This window comes from Grammomys surdaster, unplaced genomic scaffold (assembly GCF_004785775.1).
Source record: "Grammomys surdaster isolate TR1022 unplaced genomic scaffold, NIH_TR_1.0 577, whole genome shotgun sequence".
NCBI classification, from domain to species: domain Eukaryota; kingdom Metazoa; phylum Chordata; class Mammalia; order Rodentia; family Muridae; genus Grammomys; species Grammomys surdaster.
Window position 1 is genome coordinate 4,791 of NW_021604996.1, and position 22,996 is coordinate 27,786.

At 40.5% G+C, this 22,996-nt stretch overlaps 3 protein-coding genes across 4 annotated transcripts; all 3 read left to right on the plus strand.

Annotated features, from left to right (window-relative positions):
- The first annotated feature begins 491 nt into the window (after window positions 1-491).
- LOC114633324 (olfactory receptor 10-like) lies at window positions 492-1,513 on the plus strand. The gene has a single exon (XM_028781911.1). It carries the CDS (start codon window positions 508-510, stop codon window positions 1,462-1,464), a length of 957 nt encoding a protein of 318 aa, XP_028637744.1. The 5' UTR covers window positions 492-507; the 3' UTR covers window positions 1,465-1,513.
- An 8,580-nt stretch (window positions 1,514-10,093) lies between these two features.
- Window positions 10,094-11,717, plus strand: LOC114633323 (olfactory receptor 10-like). The gene has a single exon (XM_028781910.1). The coding sequence runs from the start codon at window positions 10,310-10,312 to the stop codon at window positions 11,243-11,245; it is 936 nt and encodes a 311-aa protein (XP_028637743.1). The 5' UTR covers window positions 10,094-10,309; the 3' UTR covers window positions 11,246-11,717.
- Window positions 11,718-19,075: 7,358 nt separating this feature from the next.
- LOC114633321 (olfactory receptor 10-like) lies at window positions 19,076-22,381 on the plus strand. 2 transcript variants are annotated; one of them, XM_028781908.1, is made up of 2 exons: window positions 19,076-19,105; window positions 21,476-22,381. In XM_028781908.1, the coding sequence occupies exons 1-2, from the start codon at window positions 19,076-19,078 to the stop codon at window positions 22,379-22,381; spliced, it is 936 nt and encodes a 311-aa protein (XP_028637741.1). The 2 variants fall into 2 exon arrangements, with proteins under 2 accessions (XP_028637741.1, XP_028637740.1); XM_028781907.1 differs by lacking the exon at window positions 19,076-19,105 and having other exon boundaries at window positions 21,446-22,381.
- The last annotated feature ends 615 nt before the right edge of the window (window positions 22,382-22,996 follow it).

The following is a 22,996-nucleotide window of genomic DNA, read 5'->3' on the forward strand; positions in this document are numbered from 1 at the left end:
CACTTTCATCTTGAGACTGAGGTTTAAATAGAGAAAGAGGTGGGGCAAGGAGATCACATAACTAAGCAAGGCTAGTTAAAGTGTGGTTCCAGTCATCATTGACGCAGCTCTGGTCCTGCAATGTGAGCCCATACATTGCTAATCTGTAAATAATGGTCTTCTCGGGAGATCATTGTAGGTGTAAGTGCACCATCTCCACTGAAGATAATGTTTTACATTTCGATGGTAATCTTTCATGGCCGAAGGCCTTAGTGCTCCTGGAATCCAAGCTGACAATGGGTTTAGAATAGGGGCTGTCTGTGTCTCCAGGCTATGCAACCTGTGCAGAGTCAACAGACGTGAAGGAGAGAGAGAGCAAAATGAAGGCAGACATGCAAGGCTTTCCTCTAGCTTTAACTGCTCTGTAAGCAAATCGGGAAACCAACTTAGTTCAGCTCTGGAGTATCTAAGTGTCTTTATAATAAAAAGCATTGGATTGTCTTCTACAGTCTGTGAAAGGAGGAGGCAATGGGAAGTTTCAATCTCAGTCTCGAAGGTTTCCTCTTGGTAGGCTTCTCGGACTGGCCTCAACTGGAACTTATCCTCTTGCTCTTCATTTCAATTTCCTACTCTCTAACCCTCTGTGGCAACATCACCATTATTGTTCTGACTCAACAGGACGTTCACCTGCAAACACCCATGTACTTCTTCCTTGCCCACCTCTCCTTCCTGGACCTCTGTTTCATCAGTAGCACTGTACCCCAGCTTCTAATCAGTCTTTCCCGAGGTGATCAGACTATCAGCTACGCTGGGTGTATGACTCAGTTCTTCATAGCGCTCTTACTGGGTGGAACTGAGTGTGTGCTCCTTGTGGTGATGGCTTTCGACCGCTATGCTGCTGTGTGTCGTCCACTACACTACACAAGCATTATGCACCCCCTTCTCTGCCACTCATTGGCCATCTCCTCCTGGCTGGGAGGCCTTGTGAACTCTCTGACTCAGACAAGCCTCATCATGACTATACCTCTCTGTGGCCGTCGCCTGAACCACTTCTTCTGTGACATGCTTGTTCTTCTGAAGCTGGCTTGTGAGGACACAGGGGGAACAGAGGCCAACTTGTTTGTGTCTGGAGCTATAATTTTGGTCTGTCCTGTAGCACTAATTCTAGGCACCTATGCACACATTGCTCATGCAGTGCTGAAGATCAAGTCAAGAGCTGGGCGCAGAAAAGCTCTGGGGACTTGTGGGTCCCACCTTATGGTGGTTTTCCTTTTTTATGGCTCAGCCATGTACACGTATCTCCAACCTGTCCACGCATATTCTGGGAGTGAAGGAAAGTTTGCTGCCCTCTTTTATACCATAATTACTCCAATGCTGAACCCTCTGATTTATACCCTAAGAAACAAGGATGTGAAGAGGGCTCTGTGCAAAGTACTTGTAAAAGGAAGAGAAGAGACTAAGAATAGGAGAAAGATGGATGAATAAAATATTGTATATCTCTCACATGGTCAAGAATTCTGTGCCCAACACACTTTCCCTTAGATGTGAAGAATTTCCTAGGTGGTGGTGGGGACTGCTAGGATATATTTCCATAGGGACCTTTAAAGAAAAAACGTTAGATGGTGTTCTCCAAACTGAAAAAAAGAGACATTCTTAAAAAGAAAACATTGTAAAATATAAATCTCACTGTTAAAAGTAGTTATGCAAATCCAGAGTGCTCTAATTATCATAAATAGTATGCAAGCCAATTGCATCTTCTCTTGAAGACTAAAATAGGAAACATCTAAAAAGAAATATCACACTAAGAAATAAACAATATAAAAATACGTAAACTACATTAGGAAATGTTCAAAATGTGTGTTGTTTTTATGTTAGTGCGTTTTCTTTCTTTTTTATCTTTGTGTTTATGTCATGTTACTCTCATATCAGAATAATTTGTCCTAATCAAAAGATCTTTCCACAATGTTTATGGTAACCAAAAACCAAAATATCAGTAGTGCAGAAAGTTATGAGAATAATGAGTACTCGCAACTGTAGTGAATTGTTTAAGAACAGGTAAGACCCCCTCACCTGGGCAGCACAGTATAGTTGACCTTGGTGGTATGGCCACAGGAGAGCTGGTCCCAAAGGAATGAAAGTGGAAGAGCTGGCCCCATCCTTCCCTAGTCAAAGCCAGAGGCCCTACCCTGGTGGCACTGGCTTAGAAGAGCTAGTGGGCTGATCAATTCAGCTTCCACGCAGGCTCAGATATAATGCTGAGTTGGCCCATCCCAACATCCACCCCATCTTACAATTGCTGGAATGCATGAAGGGGACAGTCCTGCAGATCCAAAACTGCAGGATATCCATGACACAGAGCAACAATAGGATATGTGAGAAGAGTCCCAGTGAGGATCCAGTAGTGATAGAGTAGCAGAAGCCAGAGGCCTTGAACCAAACTCTCTTAGAGTTTTACTGCTGTGAACAGATACCAATACTAAGGCAATTCTTATAAGGACAACATTTAATTGGGGCTGGCTTACAGGTTCAGAGATTCAGTTCATTATCATCAAGATAGGAACATGGCAACATCCAGGTAGGCATGGTACAGGAGGAGCTCAGAGTGCTACAGCTTCATCTGAAGGCTGCTAGCAGAATACTGACTTCCAGGCAGCTAGGATGAGGGTCTTAAAGCCCACATCCACAGTGATACACCAACTCCAACAAAGCCACACCTTCAAATGGTGTCACTCCCTGGGCCAAGCATACACAAACCATCATATAGACCAATAACTGATTGCAATGAACATTTGCAAGGAAAAATGTGTGTACAAAAGGGTCCACGGCCTGACACTCTGTGACACCACAGCTTCTATGGAGAGATGTTTTGAGTTTTTATTTTCCTTTTTTTCCTTTTATATTTGTAGTTTTGTTTTCTTGGTGGGGGGTTTGCAAAGAAAAGAGTGGATGTGAAGGATGGTAAGATGAGTGTGAGTGTGCTGTGTGGTGTGAGAGTCACAAAGAATCAATAAAAATGAAAACAACCCGAGAGACAAGGAGACAGAGAGAGGAAAGAACTACAAGACAAAAAAGTAAATTACAAATAGCATACAAAGGCCCTATTTATCTGTAGTTACTGATGAGTTATTTGATGTTTATTATTGAATAGACAAAAGTAAATATTTAAGAGATTCAAACATATGTTCCTCCAAGAATGTACAAAATGAAGGGAAGAATAAGACATTCCATGCACAGCAAGCATGGTGGCAGTACACACACAGCAGGCATGGTAGCATCTGTATGCACAGCCGGCATGGTGGCACCTGTATGCACAGCAGGCCTGGTGGCACCTGTATGCACAGCAGGCTTGGTGACATGTGCAGTGCATGAGACAGGGAAACAGAAATGACAAGACTATGTCTCTAGTAACCCAAAAGGATCAGTATTGTTGCCATGACAAGTAATGATGAAAAGGTCGGTTCAGCAAAAGGAAATAATGATGTAAAATGCATGTAATCAGTATCAGCTTCTAGACACAGAAAACATTAATAAATAGAAAATGAGAGTCTGTCAATCCTGAGATTTTTTCCAGAGAAAAATCAATTCAACCATTTAAAGCCAAATTTAGAGCATGCTTTGTTAAATATTAAATACTGACCAACAGATGGACTCTGGTCAGGGCCACTCCCTGGATTCTCCAGCTGAGTAGCCCACAACTCAGTTGGGCCTTTTATAAATAAAGCTCCTAGGCCACTGCACTTTCCTATGTGGCTTTGTTATTTTTCCAGAAATATAACTCCCAGCATTCTAAGAAGTTACCCTATCCTTGGACAGGTGGGCCTTACAGGTTAATTTTGGCTTTGTTATTTTTCAAAAACTACAACTTCCAGCACTTCAGGAAGTTGCCTGGTCCTTAGGAGGGTGGGGTTTACAGGTCAATTTGTGGTATTTCAAGTCCAACTCAATGTAGTAATGTAGTGTTTTAGGGAGTTTTCACTCTCTTTGCACCAATAGATAAACATCAGACAGGAAATATGTTAAATTGCATAATAGAACAAATAGACATACAGTTGTTTACAGATTTCATATGACTGTAGATTTTTTTTCTCAAGAGAATAGAAGTCTTTGAAATATCATATGAGAAGATATGAAACAGCTCACCAAAAATTTTAGGTTTCTTTATTTATTTTGTGCATATGTATGTTTTCCTGACATGTATGTATGTACATTGTATGTGTCTCTGTCATCTATGAGGGCTAGAAGTGGGTGTCGGATTCCCTGGAATTGACTGTTGCACACTGTCATTTTGGTGCTGGTAACAGAAATCAGGTCCTCTACAGGAGATGCAGTGCTCTCAACCACTGATCTCGACACCCTCAACAAACTGTTTAATGAAATCATGTTACATATTGTTCATCACATGACAAAACTAAAATTAAGAACAAGAAAAGCTTTGGGAAATATACCTATGGATGAAAAATAAACAACTTACTTTTAACAATCAACAGCAAGGAGGAACTCAAGAAAGAAATCTGTCAATCTCCCGAAACAAGTAGCATTGGGGAAATTGTCCAAACCTGTGCTATATAGCAAGAGAAATACACACACACACACACACACACACACACACAGATGCACATGTGTCCATATGTCCACACACCACACATACTACACAAACACACCATACACACACATGCACATACTACATACACACATGTACTGTATGCATATACATACAGCACACATATTCACACATGCACACACACACCACACATGTACACGTACTACACACCAGACACAACACAACACATGCACACTATGCAGAAAGGGCAATAGACCTCAATAGTTGTACTGCAGGACAATCTGAGTCCTGGAAAGGAAAATGCCTTCATGTGTGTCTTTTGGGGGAGGCATGATAACAGGTAACTCTGAGACACTACGACCTCTGAAGCTCTAGAGAAGGCCTGACAGGTGGAGTGACCCTACTCTGTCCTTCAAGTATACAAAACAATAAATAAAGTTGTTCTCTTTTCCACATAAAAGAAACCGAGAGAAGTTATGTATCCATGAGTAATCTCATTGGTCATTGCTCTTCTTTTCAAGGAATACCGAGTTTGAGCTTGTTATTGTGCTGGCTACAGCTGAAGATAATATGGAGGTTCTGCCAAAAAAATTAAAATTAGAACTGGCATGTAATCTACCAACCCACACTGGATATGCACACAAAAGAAATGAAGTCTAAATTCTGAAGAGAATTGTCACCCCAGTGTTTATTACAACACTGTTCACAACACTCAAGAAATGGAAACAACTCATTTCCTTCAACTGGATGACATTTTCTAAAAACGTGGTGATGAGGTCTTGATGTCTCTTGACAGCGTGAATGAACATGAGAGTGAACATGGACATATTTATATCAGTCCTAGTCTCTTCATCCCCTACTTTTAATCTGTGCTCTATCCCTTGACTGATTCAACCTCAGCTTTCTTAGTGAACGAGAATGCACCACAGCAAAATCCAGGTTACATTCAAAACAGCTCTGCCTTGTGACACGTGAGATAAAACATCTGACCAACAATACTGCAGTGGTAGTTCTGAAAAGGTCTATAAATAAATAGTATGTCATCCTAGGCTCTTAATAAAAGCTCCGTCTCTTTCTCCTGATCAGATACAAAGAATGACATTGCTAACGAACCCTGAAAGAGATTCAATGCATAATCACAGGACACTGATTGTATCACCTAACCTGTCTGTCACAAACTAGATACTATCTTAGATATATGTGGGAGAATATTATATGTGGGAGAATAATAGTAATACATATATGCATACATGCATGCATACATACATACATACATACATACATACATACATACATACATATTGAACACGACCCCAGAGAAGAAACAAATTTGAGGTGTGGTGAATGTGGTAATCTTTAAGTGAGACATAGACTTGGTATGACTGATGAAGGCCTGGTCAGGGTTGGGATCAAAGTAAGGCAGTGAAAGGAACCTCAGGCTGCAGAGTTCCATGACCAAATAAGAAGTTGTGTTCTGAAGAAACTGTGAGTAATTCAGATTGGTCTGGCAGGGCATGGGGAATAGAAAGAACTGAAGACTGTAGGGCAGATCTTAGAGGACAGTCACTGGAGATAATTTGCCACAATGGGACTCAGAGGTCTCTAAGGCCATGCTTGCTAATTAACTCACTATCCACTACTTTCTAGAGTCCTTTCCAATGTTCCTAGACATAAGTATATTGAGGCCTTAGGATCAGGAAATGGGGTGATGATACTCCAGCAGAACATCGGGCTATGAAAGAGGCAAAGGATTTGGGGTTAAGAAAGCAGAAGTTTGGTGAGAACGATGATCCCACCTTCTAGGCTTTGGCATCAGCAATCTCTGCTCTTGTTGAAGGGGTTGCAGAGCCACACACCCTGCTGATTTCTCTGGCTTAGTAACTCTGACTTGAGTCCATTCTTACCAAAGATAGCATCAGGAACTGAGTAGAAAATACCTCTCTTATCACCAGAAGATCCCACCAGTGCCCTAGTAGATGGCATCTCTCCTCGATACAGATACAATTGCTGGGGATGAGAGTGGTCAATTTCTGTCTTGAGCTCCAGGTAAGTGCAGAGTGGGTGGCTACTCAGTCTTGATGGCTAAAATCTAGGAAGTGAGAAATAGTCCACAAGGTGATTAGCATTCAACTCCATTGTACTGGGTGCACACAGTATGTGGACAAGTTAATGTTCATCAAAAAAAAAAAAAGAAAGAAAAACCCATGTTGTGTCTCTCACAGAATAACTAGATCTCTATCTCCTGTTCACCCTATCCAAAATCTGCCCTGTATCATTTTTCAATTGCAAATGGTTTGTTTTAAATAAACTGTAAGGTTTGATATAAAATTGTTTGGAACCTCCTTTCAAAACTCCAACACTACAATGCCAAAGCTCAAGTAAATTGGAAACATCAGAGCCAGGAGATGAAGAAAGGAAACGTTGTCAGAGTTGTTGGAATACAACCAGAAGAATCTATGGGGAAAAAGACATTAGTTTCTCCTCTGTCTTTTCCTCCAAGTTCCTCCCTACCTTCCCTCCCATCTGGATCCACTCCCCATAACAAAACATAACAAAGTAATGTTACATACTTTGTATGTAAGATAAAGCAAGCTTAGTATGTACAGTACTTACATACTTAGTATGTAAGATAAAACAAACAAAGAAAAACCCATCACACTGAAGTTGGACAAGGCAAACCAGCTGAAGGAAAAGAGCCCAGGAGAAGGCCCAAGTATCAGAGACCCATTCATTAACTTGTTTAAGAGTCTCATAAACTGAAAATAATGTCATAATATGTATGCAGACGACCTGATGCAAGCCCATGCAGGCCCTGTGCATGCTGCTTCAGTCTCTGGGAGTTCATATCAGCTCTGATTAGTTGATTTAGAGGGCCTTGTTCTCCTGGTATCCTCTGTACCTTCTGGTGGGATGTCTTCATCACCCTCCCCTCAAAGTATAAGGAACTAAATGGAAGAGGAGGAAGAGGAAAGATTGTAAGAGCCAGCGAAAAATAGATGACACCAAGGAAACAGTGCCTTTCTGACAGAACAGGACTGACACACATGTGAACTCACTGAGACTGGTAACACGCACAGAACCCACACAAGACATGCATGGGGCATGCACAGGGCCAGCACAGGGCCAGCACAGGGCATGCACGGGGTCAAATCAGACTGGTGCCAGAGCTGAAAAGGGGAATTGAACACAAGGTCCTATCCCTGACTGACATGATATCTCCAATTGTTAAGTGCTTGAAAAGGAAAAGTTGTTTTTCTCCAATGGAGTTTCACTGGGTATATAGGTCATACTTAATCTAAGCCCATGACCAGCAGAAGACCCAACACAAAACAAACTGCATGGCAATGGTATTTTGGTAGATATTTTTCTCATATTGCTTTGTTTGGTCATTTTTTATCATACTAGATTTTTTGCTTGTATATTATGGTTTCTGATTTTATATTTTATGGGTTTTGGGGTGAGAGAGAGAGAGAGAGAGAAAATCTGTCTGTCTGTCGTCTCTGCCTGTCTGTGTCTCTGTATGTCTGTCTGTTTTATATGCTTTTTCTTTTTCATTCTGGTTTGTTTGTTTGTTTGTGTGTTTTGTCTCTTGGTTTTTCTAAACAAAGACAGTAGATGTGGAGGTGGTTGGGTGGGGAGGTGAGGCAGACCTGAGGTAGGGGAGAGAAATGTTTGATCCAAATATATTGTATGAAAATTATTTTCAATAAAAATAAAAGAGAGGGAGAAAGAAGAGAAAGAAGGAATACATGATCTAAGCAGGAAGATAGTTTGGAAGGAAAACAGAAAGCATCCTCATTTTCCCCAGAAAAAGGAAATCAAATTACATGTTCGACTTAAGTTTCACTGTATTCTGGCAATATCATTAAATTAATGAGTGAGCTGAAGGGTGAAGCACCACAAAAATACCTGGAAAACTTAGGTCTTTAGTGGAAACACCTAGTCTTCAGATGTTTAAAAGTGCACAGCAAGCCATCAAGATGGCTCAGAAGGAGCTCGATGCCAACGCTGACATCAGCTCCATTCCCAGGATCCATACAGCAGAAGACAGTGAGTTCTCATGCTTGTCCTCTGACCTCCACAATCATGTCACACCACACATGGGCCCATAGATGTACAATGTATCACATGGTGGGAAGAGAGGATTAACACAGGATGCTTTAAGAACTATTTCTGTTAGTCAGTAGGAATGTTTGCAGAGGCTGACTCTTCACTGGGGGTTGGCTGTGGGATGAAGGAGGAGACAGAGAGAGGAGGGTGCTATGCCCATTTGCTCATGTTTCACACCCATCCTTCTAGATGTGTGTTTCAGTTAATGTCCCTAGATATTAAAGGATAATATCTTCGTGCCCAGAGGATATTAGAAACAGCTAAATAATCTGTGAATGTGCTGTTGGTCATTGGGAAGGACAGTCTTCAGAGAGTTCACCCTCTTGCTAGCATCACCATACATAAATGTCACTAGAGTTGTACAGAGGGAGATGAGAACAGGTGAGGGAAGGGCTCTTTGCTACAGTCTCCACCCACATGTAGGAGATCATTTTCAGTTATAATAAGGGGTATCTCTATGTTCATTTTTGGTGAAGTAGTTGTGTTTATTGTTCAAGGAGTGCCTTTCACATCATCTAAGCTTTATAGACACCCTAAAGTGACTGTGTATGGTGAGACATATAACCAGTGAATTAGCCAACTTGTAACTATGTTAGCACTGACAGGAAAGATGCCTGTAGAGAACAGAAGTATCACACTACCTTTGGACAATGTGAGTCAAGATATGCTCACTGGACTGATAGTAGATGAGCAGAAAGAAGCACACATGGGGAGGTCTGCTCAGCTGTGCTTCGACTTAAATTTCAATGAAAGCCTTTGGTCTGTGCATCTTCTAGCAGTGCAATATGAATACAGTAATTCAGTGAGAGCAGGCTGGGCAGTGGTGACGCACGCCTTTAATGCCAGCACATGGGAAGCAGAGGCAAGCAGATTTCTGAGTTTGAGGCCAGCCTGGTCTACAGAGTGAGTTCCAGGACAGCCACGGCTATACAGAGAAACCCCTTCTCAAAAGACCAAAAAAAATCAGTGAAAGCATATTTTTTTCTAAAATTTTAGTATCTATATCTGCTATACACTATTAGAAGAACTAAAAAATCAACATGATTGCTGATCAAGAAATTTAGGTGTAAAAAACATGCATAGATACACAGGAACAAATACATTTGAGATTGAATACAGACAATTGGTGATTTTTTTGAATATATAAAATCAAATGTTCAAGTTCTGAAATGCTGTGTGTAGAGATTCATAGTAATAATCCAATATTTCAAAGATACTTCAGAGGCTGGGAGACGGTTCCGTGGGTAAAGTGTTTACTACGAAGGATGAGGACCTGGCCTATGTCTTGGGTAAAGTGTGGTCCTAAACATCTTCTCTACTGTGGTGCTGAAGTTGCTATATATTCATCACTGATATCAGGAAACCAATCTGGTTTCTATTAGATAATGTGCTGCAGTCCACTGTAGATAATTTAGTGATAATCTCTCCTCCCTCTAGGTCCTACTTTTCCTGGAATCCAAGCTGACTGCAGGATTTTAAAACAAGGACTCCTTATGCCTTCAGACTGTAATACCTAACAGACTCAACATGAGATAGGCCACAGTGAAGGCAAATGTGCCAAGCTTCATATAGCTCTGTGTTCCTTTGTGGGCTCAATTGACTTCAAAGTGCACGCTATGATTGGAAGCACTGAGTTGTCTTCGTGTTGTGAGAGTGTTTATGAGCAGCTTCAACACCACCTTGGAAGGTGGTTTCATTTTGATGGGCTTCTCAGACTGGCCTCATCTGGAACATGTCTTTTTTGTCTTCATTTCAGTGTTCTACTTTCTAACCATCTTTGGCAACGCCACCATCATCACAGTCTCACGAATGGATTGTCGACTACAAACACCAATGTACTTCTTTCTTAACAACCTCTCTTTCCTGGACCTCTGCTACACCACCAGCATGGTGCCTCAGCTTCTTGTCAATATTTCTGGAATTGACAAGACCATGAGCTACGCTGGGTGTATGACCCAGTTCTTCATAGCGCTCTTACTGGGTGGAACTGAGTGTGTACTCCTTATGGTGATGGCTTTCACCCGCTATGCTGCTGTGTGTCGTCCACTACACTACACAAACATTATGCACCCCCTTCTCTGCCACTCATTGGCCATCTCCTCCTGGCTGGGAGGCCTTGTGAACTTTCTGACTCAGACAAGCTTCATCATGACCATACCGCTTTGTGGCTGTCACCTGAACCACTTCTTCTGTGACATGCTTGTTCTCCCAAAGCTGGCTTGTGAGGACACAGGGGGAACAGAGGCCAACTTGTTTGTGTCTGGAGCTATAATTTTGGTCTGTCCTGTAGCACTAATTCTAGGCACCTATGCACACATTGCTCATGCAGTGCTGAAGATCAAGTCAAGAGCTGGGCGCAGAAAAGCTCTGGGGACTTGTGGGTCCCACCTTATGGTGGTTTTCCTTTTTTATGGCTCAGCCATGTACACGTATCTCCAACCTGTCCACGCATATTCTGGGAGTGAAGGAAAGTTTGATGCCCTCTTTTATACTATAATTACTCCAATGCTGAACCCTCTGATTTATACCCTAAGAAACAAGGATGTGAAGAGGGCTCTGTGCAAGGCACTAGGGAGAGATACAAATACAAGGTAGGAAGGGAACAGAAGTTTATACAAATATTGTCTAATATTTCTCATATGACAGAACTCATTTTGCCTATAGGGGACTATTAGTCTCCAGAAGATATTCCTCAGTAGGCATCACAATTGTACTCCTTCCTTATCTGAAAATTAGAACTGGTGGTCTAAGACACTTCCAGAACCTCACGCAGCATGAATTAAGTGTTGATTTGTGTCATAACTTTTCAAAGGATTGAGTCTGGGAGGGAGGTAAAGCAATTGTCCTACAGAGAACGGACATGGACTCTAAGTATATTTGGGAGTGAGAGAATGTAGGCACTTGGTCTGATGATCCTTGTAGTCAAATGCCAAATTCTATATCCCAAGAACTTGTTGCTCCAAGACAAGAAGATCTTCACATACATCAGCTTTTGTTGTAAATGTTGCCCCACAAGTTAGCCATGATTGGTTAATAAAGATATATACAACCTGGACTGGGAAGAAGAAAGGGGGCAGAGCAAACATTCCTGGACTTGAGGTCTCAGGCAAAGACTACAAGAAGGAAAGAGGAGGAAGAAGAGGAAGTTGCCTTGGGATTGGTGGATCATGAGTACATGGCCATTAGGGCCAGTGTGTTGGAGTAGAAGCAGCCCAGGTGGAACATGGCAAGTGATATCTCAGAGTTATTGACAGGAAAGTAGACAAATAGCATAGAGAGTAGATATCTGCCCAGCTCTAATGCTTTAAGGCTTAATGTAAATCTACAGGGTTTTGTGTCTTTTATTTGGGAGCTATGTGGTCATAGAGGAGTTAAAAACTCAAATAATATTTATTACAAGAAGAGAAGTCTAAACTCAGAATAAAAACACCATCCCCAAGTCAATATTCACAACATGGTGGCAGGTAGAAGGCATTGTTTGAAAGGCAGAGGCCAAGAGTTCCATCTCTCCTAAGCAGTTCTGACCCTGGCCATGTATTCTCACATCTCTAAGCCTGTTTATAATACAGTGATGCAATTTTATGATGTGTGTGGCAATTAAGGCAGCATGAACAGAAATACTTCATGGAGCACATCAAATTTCAGATATGATCTGTTTTAACAATGTGGAGGAAAAAAAGAAAAAATCATGAGGGCCTCCCTGGTTAAAGGATAATGTTCACATGCTATTGCCTGCAGCAAAATTCACACTAAGATCACTTTATAGGGGATTTCTTTTTTTGACAGCCTTTTGATGCCAGACATTGTTCTAGGGACTGGAACTGCAGAGCTGTTTGAGAGAAGTCAATTGATTGATCTCGTTTTACTCATAGAGGCTAGAGAATTGTGTGTCTTGACCAGTATGAATGCTGTGTGATGGGTCAAAAATTGTTGATACATCTGGGGTGGAGGGTGAACAGAAAGTACAGTGAATAAATAAGTAATTAATGAGAAAAAGTCCCCCAGAAAGATAGACATTGTGATCTTAAAGATGGAAGAAAGAACCAAAGCTACATAGGACATATCTATCTATCTATCTATCTATCTATCTATCTATCTATCTATCTATCTATTTTGATTATTCACTTTACATTCTGCTCACTGCCACCCCTCCAGGTCACCCCTTTCACAGTCCTTCCCCCCTCCCCTCTCTCCTTCTTCTCTGAGCTGGTGGGGGCCCCCTGTGTATCATCCCACCCTGGCACTTCAAGTCTCTCTGAGGCTAAGCACTTCCTCTCCCACTGAGGCCAGACAATGCAGCCCCACTAGAAGAACATATTCAATCTATAGGCAACAACACCTTTTGGGATAGCCCCAGTCACTTAGGACATTTTTAAACTCTTGTTTAGGTATAGGGAAATGAAACAGGATCAAATGTGAACCCCTGAGTACAGGCACTTGAAGGAAAATTATATAAAGTGAAGTTGGTGGTAAACTTTTCATAAATAAAAGGTATCAGCTAAGAATTTATTAAATTGGTTTTATGATACAGACATCAACACAACTACTGTATAAACTATGACAATTTAACTGTACATATAATCTAATAAACATTCAATGCAATTTTGGAAAAAAAAAAAGATGGAAGGAAGATAGAAAGACCATAGGTGAGAAAATGAGACAGAGTCTTTCCTGAATGGTGTTTGAATTCTATTCAGGGGAATCACTAGATAATAAAAGTCTCTAGAAGAAAATGGTTTTCTCGTTTCATCTAACAATGCCCCCTGTTATAAGTTTCTCCTACCTTAATCTTGAATTTCATTAAAATCAGCACAAGTAGACACTGTTGATCTGTGCTGAGGTCTGGGCAGTGTACGTCAAAAACATTGGTAATAAACTTAAATAAACAAGTAAAACACCTCTGTTCTGACAGCCACCAAATATAATTCTGTTTAGACAGGAAACAGTTGCCAAAGATAAGCAGCTCTGTGTAACCCACACTTCTTTAGTATATTAAAAAGTGTTTGTAACTTTTCTTTTTATTTGTTGAGGAAAAAATGCATGCAACTTAAAATCATTATGTAAAGCAAACAAAGCCAGGTTCAGAAGCACAAATTCAATATTTTACCTTATATAGTCCAGATTTAAAATTAAATGCATGTGAATGCAGTTCATAAAACCAGAAAAGCATTATAAAAATGGAGAAAAATATCTTAATTGTTATGGTTAGTTTTCCTGTCAATTTGACACAAACTAGAGTCATCTACAAAGAGGAGATCTCATTTGAGAAAATAACTCTATTATATTTTCTAGGCAAGCTTGTGGGACATTTTTTAAGTTAATGATTGACATGGGGTAGGGAGTCAAGTCCACTGTAGGTGGTGCCACTCCTAGGTGGCCCTATGTTGTGTAAGAAAGCAAACTGAACAAGCTAAGAGGAGCAAGCCAGTAAAAAGAATTTCTCCATGGCCTCTGCTTAAGTTCAGCATTTCTGCTCTGAATTCTCTAAATGATAGACTACAAGCTATAAAATCAAATAAGCACTTTCCTCCCCAAGTTGACTTTGGTCATGGCCATTATCACAGAAATAGAAAGTTAACTAGGATATTAATGGAGAGGGTAAAGGGATACATACAATCAGGAAACAGAAGGTAGGACCAGAGGAAGAAAGTGAACTAGTTTGGGATGAGTGAGGATTGAAAATGGCAGTGGAGAGGGATAAAAATAAGAGCAAAGTATAAAGTATGTATGTGTGAAGATCTAATGATGAAACCTATTACTTTGTATTCTAATCTTCAAATTTTAAAAGTATGGATAAAATTCATAGGCAAAAGAAGGGAAGAAATAGAGGGAGAGAAGGAGGGAGAGGGAAAAGGAAGGGGAGGAGAAAGGAGGAGGAGAAAGGGGAGAAAGGAAGGGAGAAAGGGAAGGAGGGAGGGAGGGAGGGAAGGAGGAAGGTAAGAAGGGAATTTGGTCTGTCTGGCAGAGTTAGTAGGGGTCAACGTAGGGAAGCAGAAGAAATCTTAAGCTTCAGAATCACAGGAGCAAGTAAGACATTGTCCTGAGAATACACACTAGGTCACACAGGTTTAACAGAGCTGGGGGAATAGAGACTACTGAGGACTGCAGAGCAGATCTTGGAGCCAGTCAAGTTCACTGTAATTACAACAGTGGGGCCCCAGGTCTCCAAGGTCATGCTTTGTGAGCAACTCATTCTCCACTGTTTCTATGGGGCTAAAACTCAGTGGTAGAATACTTACTTTAACATGCAGGAGACCCTGGGCTCAAAGCCCAGGAAGGCATATGAGTTCCCTCAAGACAGAGTTAATGTATACAGCTTTAGTTTCAGGTGGAGGACTGATAACACACCAGCTTCTTCTTGGATTCAAAGGGTCATGGTGAAAGTGGACAGTCTCACCTCCTAGGTTGGGACGTCAAATACTGTCCACTACATATGCTATCATGACTTCTAAGAGACAGGAGTATTGACCTGAGCCCTTCTCACTGCAGAACCAAAGAGGGAAGCGTCTTTCAGATATCACAAGTTGCCACCAGTCTCTAGTGTACCTCTCCTCTCTTTTGAAGCCAGTAAAGCAGAGAGAGATAAAGGCAGGAAATTTGTCCTTGAACTTCAGGTAAGTGGGGATTGGGTGAGATACTCATATTCACACTTAAAAGAGAAATGTTCCACTAAACAATCAGCACTAGACTCCACTATGTTGGGCCATTAGTCTGGGAGCAAAGAACATTAAATTAATGTAAAAATATTTTATCCCTCATGAACTCTTACACTCTCTGTCATCTAACCACACTGCTCTTTTACACATCAGGTCTAAAAAAATTCTTGTCTGAATCTCTTTCTCTGCAATTGCATAAAATTAGTGAACTACGTTTTAAAACATAAACAATGAGGCTCTTATATACATAGTAAGTTGCAGCATCACTGAGGACCAAAGAATGGAAGCATAGTCAGAGCTGTGGAAACAAACCAAGAATTTCTCAGAGGGGTACACACAAAAAGTACCCATCATAGATGGTGACTGTGTTCTGCAGGCAGTTCATGAAAAATTTACTTTTTGAAGCTCAACTATGAACAATCTATGGTTTGGGGATTTATACTGAATATTTAGGATAGATTATTTTTTTGGATATTTTATTAAAGAGCCTTATAGATTTCCTGGGACACTTATGGAACAAAAATGCAATAGTGTTCTGTGCCATCATGAAAGGGGTGGGGGCTGATCAGGGTATAAGTGAGTCTGTGCAAAGGCATGGAGTACAGGATTGGCAGAATACTGCTTAGGTGCCTGGTTGGTTTTGATAGTGACATTAATGTCCCAACACCAACAGGACAACCACATGTGAATGCCTAATGAAAAAACAGTGAAAGTAGATTTCACTCTAACAGTACACACTCACGACGGTGATTAGGGATGGGTTAGTAGGATCTTTTTCTTTGCTAAGAATAAACTTAAACTGTGTGGTTTGGATGTGGTTCCATTATAACCTGGCAAGATCATCAAAACAGTGGCCTGGGAAGGAAGGTTTAATCCTATATACTGTCAGAAATAAATGATCAAAAGTTCATTATTTACAAAGATCACTCATAGACATCGAGACACATACAGTGTGATAAATACAGATTAAAAACTGATCTTTATAATAAAATAAAAGACAAATGTGGAAGAATCAAAACGCTGTCACCATGGAGATTAGGAGAAGGTGTTTAAAGTTTAGCATACAGTTGACATTAGGAAAGTAAAGGCTATGGCAGGGTGAGATGTCATAACCCTGCTGACACAAACATTCACCTAATCAGAAGTATTTTTACAAATTCTGAAGAGCACTCCAAATAAGTATGAAAATCTGAGTGTCAACAACATGACTCTCTTCCCAAGCAGTCTACTTTTAGAAACCTTTGTTTCTTTTCAGGTTTTCTTCTTTGCCAGTCACAATCTTTCTTCTTGTAATTCTGACCCATGGTCTGATGTTGTCTTTAGGGGAACAAAGCAAGTTCCTCACCTCTAACATAGAACTGGTCTTTGAAAACAAATACAGGCCAGTGTCTGTCTTTGTGTGTTCTCTTTTCTGATCTGAAACCTCATTAGGGTGTTTACAGATGACTGACCAGTTCTGTTGTCCTCTGAATGCATGCATACAGTCAATGGTGTGATCCAAATCTATAACCAGGAACATGTTATATTCTGTATTTCTCCTGACCAAAGTAGACTCTCAGGGTCTATCTATTTTTGGCACTTTTCTAAATTTCAATGCATGGTTATGGGTGGAAACCTAATTCATGTCATTAGGAACCAGGATGCCTGCTTCATCTCATTTCACTTGTTTCACTAGCAGGGCCAGGCTTGGTGGCACACACCTTTAATCCCAGCATTAGAAAGCCAGAGTCAGGCAGATCTCTAAGTTTGAGGGCAGCTTGGTCTACATGGCAATTTCCAGGACACCCAAGGCTACACAGTTAGACAATTTCATCAACAGGAAAGGAAGCTGATGTAGTCAAGCAGTTGGTCACCTTTGCTAGAGGACTATGGAAAGTCAGTGAATGTCCATACCATAAATGTTTTCCTTAGTGTCTGGAAGCTGATTGTTTGGAAGGAGTTGATCTAATGAACCCTCATGAACGTGCACAAACAGCTTTAACCCACATGCATTGGGCTCCCACGAGGACTCCATGCTGACCAGTTCCACAAGCAGTGTGATGGGGGTCTATCTGGGTCCTGAAACAAAGGAATAGAAATAATGCATGGGCCATTCCAAAGACCTAGTTATGATTTATGAAAAAAAGGGAAATACAACTGTTCTTAAACAATGGAACTAGTTCTCAGGGATATTTTCTTCTTGTGATTAACACATATGGGCACAAATCAGACCTTAGGGATGACCACAAGAAAGAGTGAAGAAAAGAATCTACAAGGCATTAATTAGCAAGGAGTGCAAGCCAGAGAAACTGGTTCCTAAGGAACGGATACATGGGCTGTGTAAGAGTTGCAAGGTGAGCAGTGTTAGACACAGAGAGTCTCTGGTCTCAGTGTTCCCAGTGGGCATTGATGCTGTGGTTCTGCAGACCAGCCCAGTCCCCACAGAGCCTTGACAACTAGAAAACACAGCACATTCTCTCAAGTCACAAACTCATAAGTGGACACCCAGAAGTCAAAGACTTGTTTAGGCAGGAAAAGGAGTCACTTGATAAGGCAGAGAAAAAGAAAATACCTTGACCTTGAGGTTGCATAGCTTCACATTGTGTCTTTGCATATGACATTCAAGAATAAGATACTAGATCCCCAGGAAGCAGAACAATGTCTTTGTCCCACAAAGCAAGACTGAACCATCTTCAAGATCCATGCCTCTCTAACGACCTGTCCAACAGTTGCTGTAGGATGATGCTGCAGACTCAGTGACTTTATCCCTCTGTGCTCTTCTGTGCCAGCTGTTGTTCCAAACAGAGAATAAATCTAATTCTGTGAAAGACAAGGTTCCCATCATACTCATCCAATTAGTCAGGGAGTTGAGTTTTTGCAAGAAATAGATGCATGAAACGTGCTGGAGTAAAGAAGTAGGAAGAGCCTCGTAAAAGAAGGAAATAGGGGCTAGAGATACAGAGGAAAATCTTATGGGTGCAGAAACAAAGCAAATGACTCATTGAACAAACTCTTGCAGGGAATGATCTTCAGGTCTTATTGTAAACTGGAGAGGCCAGGTCCTCTGTTAGGAGCATTGTCGTACTTAACTTTGAATTTAGCTATATTGACTTGGGAAAACACTGCTGACTCGTTGAGTCTTAAGTCATTACTTCTTTACAACTTGTCTTATAATTTCTTAGATGGTTATCATGGTTACAGGTTTCTTCCCCCCCCCTCCACCTTACATTTATCCAACTGAGGATTTGAATCAAAGCTCAATTTTCTCTGATTCTGTTTTATCTATTACCGATTTTGATGACTATTGCAGTCTAGTTTTTAAATTATCTTGGATTATGATTCTAACATATGTATGTCACATAATTAGAAGCCCAAGCTGTTCTACTGTTGTAAATATATTATTTCTACATGTGGTTTCGAAAATTATGACTAAAACTATAGAACATGAATGTCTACATTTCTGTGTCACCAGCTGAGATATACTGTAGATTTGTTAATTTTCCCCTGAGAATATTCTTATATCCTGAGATATTTATATGTACTATGTATTTTACTATATTACTAAAATATGGAATACATAAATTCATTTAACAACATTGGATGGTTTTATTTGAAATTATTTTCTTATTGCTATTTTTATTCTTACATATAGGGAAATAGTCTCACTATGTTGCCCAGGGTGACTTCAGTCCCATACTCTTCTTGTCACAGCCTTCAGAGTTAGAGGATTTCATGCTGTGCCAACAACCTTTAACACCAACCAAAAGCTTATTACATTTTCGGTATGATGATGCATACCTTTAATCCCAGCACTTGGGAGGCAGAGGCAGATGGATTTCTGTAAGTTTAAAGCCATCCTGGTCTATATAGAGAGTTCTAAGCTAGCCAGGGCTAAATAATGAAATTCTGTCTCCAAAAAAGCATATCAAATGATTATTTATTTGTTTTGTTCCTAAACACATAGACTAGAAGCAAACTTTCAGAACAGGTAACAGATGAACAGCACAACTGAACTGATCTTTGAGGATCTATCTGTAATTGTACAAGATCTGGCTTGGATAAAACTGGTTGTTATATGTATATAATTTATAAAAATATATGTGTGTATATACATATATATGTGTATATATGTGTACATATACACATACATATATATGTATATATGTATATATGTGTGCATATATATGTATATATATATATATACACACACACACACACACATATATATATTTGTTACAGTTGATAGTTTTACTCTTTTTCATGAGGGAGAAATCAAACATCTTGTTGAAATAATTTATTCATCTCTTGATTGTCTTTTGGCTACCTTTCAGTTCAGTAAACTGATCACAAAGCATCATGAATCAGTGTGCCAAAAGTTATTCACATTAAGCATAGGTAGAAATCTCTTCATCCATGCTCTGCATGTTTTCCTGGTTGTGAGGGTGGGTGATTTAGGCATGCTTTTTTTTTTACCATGTTTTAAGACAAGGTCTCTGTCCTATTTAGACTCAGCTGTCAAATTAGCACAGTCCAGGTTCATTTGAGGGAGTCTCAACTGGGGGATTGCCCAGAGTAGACTGGCATATGGCCATATCTTTAAGAGATTGTTTGATTAATATTTGATGTAGGAGGATACAGCCTGCTATGGGCAGCACCCATCCCTAAGCAAATGGGCCTTAGCAATATAAGAAAGGTAGCTGAACAAGCTAGAAGGAGCAGGATGAGTAGCAGTGTTCCTCTGTAGTTTTACTTCAAGCTCCTCCCTTGAGTTGCTGCCCTAGCTTCCCTTAATAATGAGTGCTAACCTATAAAATTAACTAAGCCCTGTCCTCTCAAACTTGTATTTGGTCAGTGTTTTATCACAGTGACCGAAAGCTAACTAATACTCTTATGTAGCTCTGGATGGCCTTGAATTCATCATGCAGCTAGAAATAATCTTGAATTCCTTCAGCCTCTACCTCTCAAGTACTCTGGACAGTAAGAAGAATAACTTTTTATACATATATCTCACTTTCATTATTTACCAGAGACTATTTACAGTTCTCATTGCTCTCCTGTTGCTTAGTATGTGAACTTTTTAAATTTTTTTAGTTTTTAAAATACAATTTTAGGATAATATCTTACAGTTGACAAAATAGGTTTACAATTAACTCTCTACTTTAACATAGCCATATTCCACTGCAAGAGCAATCTAAGCATCTTCTACTAACAAATCTTCCCTTTGTATAATTACTGTTTATCAAGCTATAGACATAGAATGCATATTTGTTATGATAATTTTTCAAAATATTGTCTGATATAGCAAGAAAGAACCAAACAGTCAGACTGATGAACTTGGTCTGGTTCATCCTCTGTCTCAAACTACAGAGACAGCCGATCTCAGAAACTAACAAAAATAAGAAAGACAAAACACCATACCGAATACTAATGCTGCATCTTCCACATTAGAATCTGAAAGCAGGTTCCATATTGCTGCTTTGAGATCCCGTTATTAATGCTTCAAGGATGGCACTACGTCCTTTCTATGTTCAGACAAGGAAACATCATTTCCAGAGGGTTGAGTGGGCCTGTCTAAAGTCAAAGAACAAATGGGCTACAGGAACGTATTCAAGGCAGGGCCACACCTCTACACTTCAGTTATCTACATGCTAGAGAAGAGCTGAACTGAGAAAGACATAGTAGCCTGCACAAGGATCAAGAATGGCAACATGGCAGCATGAAGGGGAGAAGGGTTGACAAGTCCCTACCCCTAACTTAAGAAGAAGCAATTAAAAACTAATGACTGCTAAGGGAGGGAGACTCAGCTTTCACTAATGGAACAGCCTTTAGTAGGTCAACCATGCTCCAGTAATAGTTAGCCCATACCCATGCACATATTGGCATCACAAATTGGACTCAGTGGGTTACTTTCTGTGAAAGAGAGAGGACATACAGTTAGGAGAGGGTGGGAAAAAGATGCAGCTAAGAGGAGCTGGGGTAGGAGTGGAAATAAATATACTCAAAATATTTTTCATGTGTGTATGAAATTCTCTAAAAACAGAAGTAAAAAATGAATATTAACATAAGTAAAACTTGTAATTTTTGAGGCATCTAAAGAACAGTTCATGCTCTTCATAGGAAGCATTGATATGTCTTCTTCTGTTAATGCAGGTGGAAGATTATGAACTGTTTGAACACAAGTTCAGAGGAGGGTTTCATTTTAGTGGGCTTTTCAGACTGGCCTCACCTGGAACCCATCTTTTTTGCCTTCATTTCTATTTTCTATTCTCTGACTCTCTTTGGCAACACCGTGATTATCATCCTGTCTCGACTGGACCTCCGCCTGCACACACCCATGTACTACTTCCTCTGCCACCTCTCCTTCCTGGACCTCTGCTACACTGCCAGCACTGTGCCTCAGCTTCTGGTCAATCTCTCTGGATTTGACAGGACCATCAGCTTTGGGAGGTGTGTGGCCCAACTCTTCATAATGCTCTCACTGGGAGGCATTGAGTGTGTGCTTTTGGTGGCAATGGCTATAGATCGCTATGCTGCCGTGTGTCGCCCACTCCACTACACAACCATTATGCACCCTGTTCTCTGCAGGGCATTGGTTGTATTCTCCTGGGTGGGAGGCCTTGTGAACTCTCTGATCCAGACAAGCCTTGTGATGACCATGCCTCTCTGTGGACACCAACTGAATCACTTCTTCTGTGAGCTACCTATTCTCCTGAAGATGGCCTGTGAGGACACAGGAGGAACAGAGGTCAATTTGTTTGTGGCCCGAGTCATAATCTTAGTGTGTCCTTTAGTGCTAATTCTAGGCTCCTATGCTCACATAGCCAAGGCCGTGCTGAACATCAAATCAATGGCTGGTCGCAGAAAGGCTTTTGGGACGTGTGCATCCCACCTCATGGTGGTTGCCATGTTTTATGGCTCAGGTATATATACATACCTCCAACCTGTCCACAGGTATTCTGATAGTGAGGGGAAGTTTGTTGCCCTTTTTTATACTGTAGTCACACCCATGCTCAATCCTCTAATTTATACGCTGAGGAACAAGGATGTGAAGGGAGCTCTGTGGAAGGTGCTAGGGAGAGGCACAGACTCCAGGTAGAAGAGCAAACAAGAGCCAGCAAATTATTTAATATTAGGTTACTGCAAAACTATTCAATGTTTACTATTTGAATACATCATTCATAAATGTGATTATATAATCCATTTTATTTTGGAATTTCTCACTGTTTGCTAATGACATTACTAGTTTATTTTATATTTATTTTATATTATGGCAATGACATGGAACAAATTTAAGCAACTTTCTTAGTTGCACATCCCAGCATAGGGTCAGCCTAGGCAGGAAAGACACTGCTTCCATCATGCTACCCCAACTCATCAGAGTCTGAGACTTCAGTTTCTAGAGCAGGATAGTGCTGTAATCACAAGACTTTACCCTGGGACTCAGGACTGTAGCTTATGCTAATGTGTACACTGGATTTATCTCACCCTCCAATGGTCTCAAAGGACCAGATTCAGTGTAGTTTTTGTGGTGTTTGTAGCCAAGGGTGTTGCATATGGCCTTATGGTTAGTCTATCTATAGCCAGAGAATTACCCACCACATATCCACTAGTTACAAATGATGCAATTACTGTGATACAGAGTGGATTGTAGCATAAAAACAACCTTCTTGGGACCCTGTACACACTTGCTGAACAACATGGCAGCTGAAGT